Below are 8,457 nucleotides of genomic sequence, written 5' to 3' on the forward strand. Positions count from 1 at the left end.
AATTTGCCGCTACTATAAAATAAAACATTGCTGTGCAAGAGCTCCTTCTAAACGATGAGCTGGCCTCAGATCCTCATGTTCTGATTCACACCAGATTTCCACGTCTTTAGATCTATGACATCGAACAGAGACTATAGCATCCTGCTCCCTGCTCAAACCAGACATGAGAAAGTCTCCTCCACCAAAGGCTTCAGAAGAGAAGAGAATGAAAAGAAAAAGAAGTTGCTTTAGCCCTTTCTTTCTTCTCTGTCTTCCTCTACATTTTTCTCAGGAGACCTCCTCTAGCACATCTTTAACTTCCTCCTCAGTTCCTGTTCTTTGCTCTCCCATCCTTTCGTGGCTTTGAGGACCACACTTCAAAAGTCCTGAGAATCAGGCTAAGAGATATGCATTTCTACAAAGGCCTCTTCCAGGTTTACAGCCATAGAAAGGGGCCTTACTCCTCTGAAAGGCTGATGGAAGCTGCCACAAGTGGCGCAGCACTTGCTCCCCTCCTGAGATTTCTCTACCTGACCAAGCAGAGCAGAAGAAAGGTCCTGCAGAGAAACAAAATACTGCTGGTAGGCAGTTAAAGTCAAGACAAAGAGCTGCACAGACGTTGGCTGAAGCAGGCTCCACCTACACGTACACCCCACAAATGGCTTTTATCCTCAACTCCCACCACCTCACTTCAAAAGAAGGTTCATTTGTGATGGAAGAGCTGGAGAGTTGTGGGCTCCCAGGCAACATCTCTTAGCTGACCCTTGAGTCACTGCAGTTCAGAGTCCTTCTTCATGATACCGTATGTGGCAGGGCAGAAGTGGGAATGCAGCTGAGCCAGCAAAGTCTGGGATGTGATCTCTAGCCTTGTGCCTTGGCTCTTCTTGTTCCATACATGCACTGCATAGGTGTTATTAAAGAGGTGGTGAAGCTCTGAGGAGCTGACCACTTCAAAGTATTTCTTCCAGTCCTGCCACCGAATAGGATAAAAAGCCTCCCGGGGCAGAGCACTGACTCCTTTGCAGCTCGTACTGCTCCGAAGACTCCTGATGGAACACCACTTCTTGAAGACACGCGTTAGGAGCTGTGGGCCCTGATGCCCCCAGATCCAGCTGTTGTAGTTGTCCACAAAGTCCTGCATGCAAAGCTCCATGAACTTGTGTTTGGGTTTAAAGGACAGAAAGGCCCCGTTCAGTACATACTTGGACTGGGTACCAAGCACATTGGTGAGGTTCTTTAAGTTCTTAAGCACAATGAAGTCTGTGTCCAGGTAGATGCCACCAAATTTCCACATGATGGCAATTCTGCAGGCATCAGACAGGACAGGTAAGAAATAAGGCTCCCAGCGCTGCTGAGCCTGCAAGTACCACTTTGCCAGAGGTGTTCCAGAGAAAAGCTCTGGCAAGTCCAGGGGCCGGATTTCCACGTTGGGGAAGCAGCTCAGCAACGAGAAGCCCCAGTGGTTGGGTAACGAGGTGTTACCATTTACCAAGCCTTTCATGAGCACCACGACTCTTGTCCCAGGGTGTGTCCGGGCCGCTGACTCCACAGATCACGTGAACAGGTAACTTGGGTTAGTTCTCTCCGAGGTCTCCACAAAAAACACATCCCCTGGGGAAGGAGAGGGCCCACCGGCAGTGGGACGGGGAGGAGAAGGCACAGAGTGAGCACAGCGAATTTCAACAGGCAAGCTGTAGACCTGGCCCCTGCCCTTAGGGTCTTCCGTGATTCTCCAGTACAACATGATGGAGACAAAGGACATGAACTTAAAGGTGAGGATAAACAGAGCCCTGAACTTGTGGCTCAGCACCACCCTGGTCAGTTTTAGAAGGCAGTTGGGCATCCTGAGCATTCTCGCTCCCTTCAGAGCCTGCTCTCCCAAGACAACCGTCGTGATCTGAAGAGGAGGAAAGAAGAAAAAGACATTGACAGGGAAGGCAACAGATCACGAGCCTCAAGACAGTACTATGGCAGAGCCACATGCTGAACTCTCCTTCATGCTGGCATGCTTGAATTACACCTTTAGGTCACCTTTAAAAAAGCATCCTGGCTTCTCCATGCTGCCACAGTGCCCACAGGGCCCCATTAGAAACCACAGCCCATGTTCAGGTTGTGAGGTTATGTGACAAAGCTCATCTGTACACCCACAAAAAGCTCAGAGGGACAATGGCAGGAGGGAGAGCCCAAACACACCCTGCCAGGCTACTCCCAGTCCCATCACAGGGGCCATCAGCCCATCAATGGCCCATCTGCCCAAGCCCAGAGGAGCACAGGAGCACAATGGCAGGTGGGATCCCAGATCAAGGACTCTGGAAGAACCAGCACCTTGTCTGGACCCCTCCCAGGGCTGTTCCAGTGTCCAGGCATGGAACCCATCACCACAGTCACTAGAAGCAGCAATCCAATCACCTTTCGTACTAAGGGCGTCACTGCCTAGGGGTGGAACATATTATGGGGTGCGGGGGAAGAACAGTTTGGAATCACACAGGACTTATGAGATATTTGGCAAAGAAACCAAAGGCAGGGCAAGGGAGGGGTTTAGGTGATTTTGGGAGGAACAAGAGTGGGAAAATAGAGGTGTAAGGGGATAACAAGGGCCAGATGCAGGTAAATAGCTTGCTGGTCAGTACGCTTGTCTGGCTGTGCCCTGTGCCTGATCAGCAGAGTCTCTCTTGTCTTCTTATTAAATTCCTTTCTGACTCTTTCCTGGGTGAGGGCTTTCAATTCTGTGTGCACATGTGCATATCGGGGTTTGAATGCAGCAACTGGGGTCAGACCACAGGTCGGAGGAGCTATGTGTCCATGGTGCCAGCAACTGGAGTGAGCGCGAGTGTGCAAGTGTGCAATGGCTAGCAAAGATCAAGTGGACCAGCCTGTGAGTATACAAAGTGGCCTGGGAGCCAGAAGCATGAGTGGGTCCGTAAGGGCCAGCCCTGGGTGTGAAAGCACCTCTAAGGGCGAGAGTACAGGGGGGTCGGCTATGGGACATAGAAAGTCCTGGCCAGCTCTGTGTGTGTATGTTTGACGGTTTGTACCAGCAACTGGAGTAGGGCTGTGGCCTTGTGGACTTGTATGTCCAGGTGCCAGCAACTGGGGAGACTGGGATCCAGGGGCAGCTACTGGGCTGAGTGTCTAAGCCCAGCTGCTGGAGGGATCCACTTTGTACATATGTCTATGTATATTCTCACTTGTGGACTTCCATCCTGTCCAACCAGCCAGAGAGGGGAGCACGATGAGGCTGTTGGTGCTCCCTATGTTCATGTGGGTGCTCTGAGTGTCTGCCTGTGATCTGTGTGGCCAGCCATGTATATGCACATATATATGTAGTGTATATGTGTGCTTTGTGTGCATGTGCCTGCTGAATACATCTTCAGCCTCACTACTGTCTGGACGTGGAGCAGCACCAGTCTCACCTCTCTCGGGCTGTTGGAGCTAGTATGATATATTGTCCCCTAGCAAAGATTACTTTCCTTCAGAAACAAAATATGGCCAAGCCTCTCCGTTTATCACAAACCAAGACCGACCCTTACTTCCCTGGATGCATACTGTGCTTGCCACTTGTAAGGAAATACAGTATTTATTCCATTTTATCCTCGTTAGTCCATTATTTTCAAATCAGACATGTACAAGAAGAATCCTAGATACTAGGATTTTAGATTCTCCTTTGTCCTCCAGTTTGCCGCCATACTAATGATCCTGACATCTGACAGTGAGTGGGACAGCTGCTTCTGAGGTGTTTCGTTTTGCCAGAGGAGAACCACCTGCCAGCCTTCCCCAAAACTAGAACTAATCTAAAACCCCAGTGCTATGATCTGTTCCTGTCAAGAGGTCTCAGCTCCCAGAATCACAGAATGGTACTTGTTTCCCTTCCATTTATTCCTCGATAACCAGCCTGTGTCCCATATTTGCCAAAAAGCTCCACAACATGGTAGTGTTTACCATGTTCCTTCACACGGCACCTCTGCTCTTGACCATGCTCTTAATTTTGTATTTAAGCCTCTAGACTTAAAGTACTTGACACTTTCCTTCACTGAAAAAAACAAAACACCATATTTTTCCCTTCTTTCACCATTTAAAACCACACTTTGTGAAAGAGAATTGGACATTATGACTGTTAAGCCTTCAGCACAGCATTCGTCTTTAAAAGACACATTCTCCTCTTTTCCCAACTGTTCTAACCACAGAGCCAGACCTTCTCTAGCAGTGCACTCGAGACTAGGGGGACACCTATATACCCCCCTGTCAGGCAGCTGAGCTGGGATACACAGTGCTATTTCTGCTTTTACAAGCCTAGTGTGACTGTCCTGGCCAGCCCCCAAGTTTAGATCTCTGAAGTCCAAGTATAGATTTGGAGATAAAGAGATACGTTGCAGGAAATGGAAGAGTAGAGCTGAGTTTATTTCCCAGAAAATCCAACAGTTTTTAACAGTCTGAAACAAGGTGTGTCAATGCACAGTCTAATTGAAGGGTGCTGTCATCAATGTGGCAATGCCTTCCTCAAAGCCTGCATAGTCAAAGTGGTGCCAGGCTCTTAATAAAGAAAAAAACAGTAAGGTTTCACAAGGAATATATTCTTTAAAGAAAAAAAAAAATTTGTCTGAAAGATGCAAAACATTTTAGTGTCTTCTCCGCTTTAATCCCCGTTTCCCTTTTTGGTAAAAGTTTGCGTAATTTAAAAGAAATAAAATCAATACAATCCAACAGTGAAAACAGAAGTTTTGTGAGACAAACCAAAAATATGCAGAATGTAATAGAGAATTACATTATGCCTGCTACAGATAGCTATGGGTCAGCTTAATAACAGAACAGAATTTTCCATTTGAGATTAATCATTCTTCAGCTGAAAAAAAGAAAAATCTCCACTGAGATTTTTTTATCTCTCCATTTTTTTCCTCTATTTGAACAAAAGCCTTATCATCCTATGATTTTTCAACACATCTTCAGTCTCTCAGAGAGACCACTTTGGAGCATTTCTACTCTACCTATAGACAATGCCACATCAATAGCCACGTCACGGTGAGCTGCCCTTGCCCTCCGTACCCTCTGCTTTCCTCCAGACTCTAAGAGGGCAACACACTTTCTTTCCACACTTTCTTTGCAAGAAATGGCAAGACCCTGCCATCTCCCCTCCCTCTGTTCTCTCCCTTTTCCCTCTATCACTCCACTCGTGTTTGGAAGGAACAAGAGTGAGGGAGTGAGATTTTCTTTAACCGCATTACACCTGGAGTACATGGTATAGTTACTGCTAGGCTAGTAGTACTGCACCAGCGAAGAGTTTGGGGGTGGGGGAAAAGAGATGGCTACGCAACTCCACCCTGCAGAAACAGCACATCAACAGCAAAAGTTTATTCTAGCTCTGCCCCACAATGAATCTTTTACAGCCTGAATATAAGGGTTTACAAATAAAACTGCATCTATTCTGTGGCTTTTGCCTACACAACTTGTTCAAAGATCACCACTCGTGAACACCTGCAACTGGCTGGTGCTGGCCCTTCTCTAGAAGGCTGTACTTGCGAAAACGCCAAAGCGCCGACGCAGCAATACAGGGGTATGCCAGTCTCACACGTGGAGAGGGGCAACTACCCAGATTATGTCCACATGGGGTTTGTACTGTTTGGCCATGTCATTGCTAAACCACTACATCCCAGCATAATGAATATACTGCCATAGGCAAAACATTCTTGACTTGTGGAATTTCACTTAATTTAATTTATTACAAATTACTATAAACTTTTAATTATCAATTCAGCTACTGAGGGGTGGGGGGTGGACGACGACCAACCAACAATTAAACAAACACTTAGGGAAACACCTTTCCTCCTCTTTCCCCAGGCTCATCTTCAGTCTAACACCTCTCCTCCTCCCTTCCTTGTCTCAACTTCCCTTGTTTTCACTGTGGGTTACACTCAGTCTGTCCCAATTCCTTCAGTGAGGCAACAGGAGGCAAAGGAGGCTGTGGGTCAGTCCTTAACGGTTTCTTTTGGCTGTTCCTTGCATCTCACTTTTCTCCCGCTGCTGCTTGCTTCTTACTGCTCCTCTGCTCCAGGATGGGTTCTACACAGCCTGCAGTCCCTGGTACAGGTTCTCCATGGGCCACAGTCCCTCAGGGGTGTCCCTGCCCAGCATGGGTCGCAGTCCCTCAAGGGTACCTCCTCCAGCACAGAGTGCCTCCTTCCAAGAGAGCATCTCCAGCCACGTACCCAACAATGGCCCCTTCCACACGTCTTCTCCACTTCTTCCTCCCTTTACTCCAGACATATCTCTTCACGTATCTCCCTACACCTCCTTTTGCATGTCCTCTTGTGTCTCTTCTCACATGTCCTCCTGTGTCTCCTCACATCTTTGCTTTTGTGTCTCCTTTTACTTGTCCTCACACGTCCTTTTGTGCCTCCTGCCCCATGTCACCTTTTCATGTCCTTTTTTGTGACTCCTCGCGTCTCCTTTTCTGCATCCTCACATGCATCCTCCCATGTTTGTCCTTTTGTGTCTCCTCTCATGTCTCCTTTCTGTGAGCCCTGTCCCTAGCAGCTACTGCCCTTTCTTAAATACGCTCAAGCAGAAGCACCGTGTGCTGCTCTGACCGGTTGCAGTTTTTGTGTGCAATGGGCTGTTTTCGTCTGTTTTGGAGCTGGTTGGAACCAGCTGGAAGCGGCACAGGGCAGTTCATGGCCCCTTTCCACAGAGGTCACCCCTGCAGCCCCCAGCTCCCCACACCCTGCCAGTTACGTCTAATACAAAGTACCTTGTAGTCTCTACAGAGAAGTCCCTAGCTTGCTTTTTTTTTCCCCTGTAAGGGTGAAATCTGGATTTGGATGTTAGATTACCAATCGGTGAACAGTTCTTCACTACCTAGTGCAAACAAAACGGGTTAAGAAACACATTAGGTGGTCCAGGTTACAGACTTCCTGAATGACTCATGTATTTATTTCCCTTTGTGGTAACATCTGTCTCCAAAAGCTCCCTGTACAATTCTTTAAACAAACAAAGAAAAAGAGCTACCGTGACGCATCATCATTTACCTACTTGCAATGCAAAGGGGATGCCAACAATTTACTGATGGCTTCACATTCCAAAGAACTCATAATTTGCTCAAGCCTGTCAACAGCTTACCCTAAATGTCTCGTTAGCATGTGCCAAATGGCTCTCTACCAGTTAAGCAGAAAGGTAAGGACGTCCCAGCACTGCCACCCCATGTACACACCCTTCTCCAGAAAGCAAGGCTTTGTGTTCCAGCTAAACTAACTTAAGGAGAAATTTCCAACAAAAGGGGGATTTCCTCAGGTATCTGAGGCAGAAAATTCCACCCACAAAATAAATACGAAGCTTTTTTGATGGTTTAGCTCCCACAGAACAGCTTGACTGAAGCACAAACCTTGGGAAAAATGAGGGAAGGTAGTTAAGAGAGCACTATTGCTCCCTCAACACTTCTTCCTTATGAGCAGTGGGGAGACAGCAATGTCCCCGTTTGATTTCTTTCGAAGATACTCAGCAGCTGAACAGGAGAGAAATATCTCAGGCAGTAAATAGGTGCAGTGGATTACTGTTCCAGCAACAACAGTGAAAGCACCAGCGAAACCACAGGCTCCTCCATGGCAGTGTAAACACCTCTAGGACTAGAGCAAAAGCTCCATTTCTTTCTATCATGTCTGCTGAAGTCTTATCTGAAGCTACAAGATGGCTGATGGTCACACACCACTGAAGTCCCATCTAGTAATTCTGATTGATGAAACAAAAGAGGAGGAAATGACCACAAGCACAGAAATGACTGCCACACCAATGCAAACATGCAGCTGCGTTTGCTTAAAATTCACTCATGTTTTTACTTCAGAGGTGCTCTGTGACTAAAAAGCAAAGCAAACATTAATAAGCTCTGAGCAAGGGAGTTTCCTGACCCTGTCAGAAAGAGGCGCTTTAAGACTTTACTTCACAGAGATGACTTAGCAGCAAACAGGTACCACAGCAGCAAGAGTCAAGAGCCAGGTCCTCCCTCACAGGTACCAGGCTGCACTTTCCCATGGGGCAGGGACGGTTCTGTTGAGTTCATTTACTGTGGTGCACACACCAAGGAGTAAACTTGTTTGTTATTTTCAAGTACCTTTAGCATAGTACTTTCTGTGCAGGATGGTGTGCCACATCCCAGCATCAATCACAACATCCATCCCACAAAGTGGTCTTCACATGCTGCCAGATACCTCCTATTTCAGCCCTGATGGTTAGTTAACCATGGCTGAAGCAATATGCAAGGCACAGAGCATGCCATTCAAGAGTTTCCACAAGGCAGACAGGGCTGCAATTCACTGAAGGTGATATAATAGAAGCGTAGAGCATTCTACATGGGTCAGGTAAAGTGCTGGTTTTAAATACTTTGTTAAATATGCTCCTTAATATTGAGTCCAGGATGTTTTCCCAGATTAACATTAGAAAAGATCCAGAGTCTTTTTGCTGCTGCTTCATGGAGAAGGTCAAAGCCATAATTCC

General features: G+C 47.1%; 1 protein-coding gene across 1 annotated transcript; it reads right to left on the minus strand.

Annotated features, from left to right (window-relative positions):
- Positions 1-748: 748 nt before the first annotated feature.
- On the minus strand, positions 749-7,686 carry LOC104072168 (lactosylceramide 4-alpha-galactosyltransferase-like). Its single transcript, XM_009579214.1, is given in 5 exon segments — positions 749-1,854; positions 5,762-5,791; positions 7,299-7,329; positions 7,332-7,541; positions 7,543-7,686. Coding segments are annotated over 5 exon segments (1,521 nt in total).
- Between the last annotated feature and the right edge of the window lie 771 nt (positions 7,687-8,457).

Source organism: Fulmarus glacialis, unplaced genomic scaffold, assembly GCF_000690835.1.
Source record: "Fulmarus glacialis isolate BGI_N327 unplaced genomic scaffold, ASM69083v1 scaffold9236, whole genome shotgun sequence".
NCBI lineage: Eukaryota > Metazoa > Chordata > Aves > Procellariiformes > Procellariidae > Fulmarus > Fulmarus glacialis.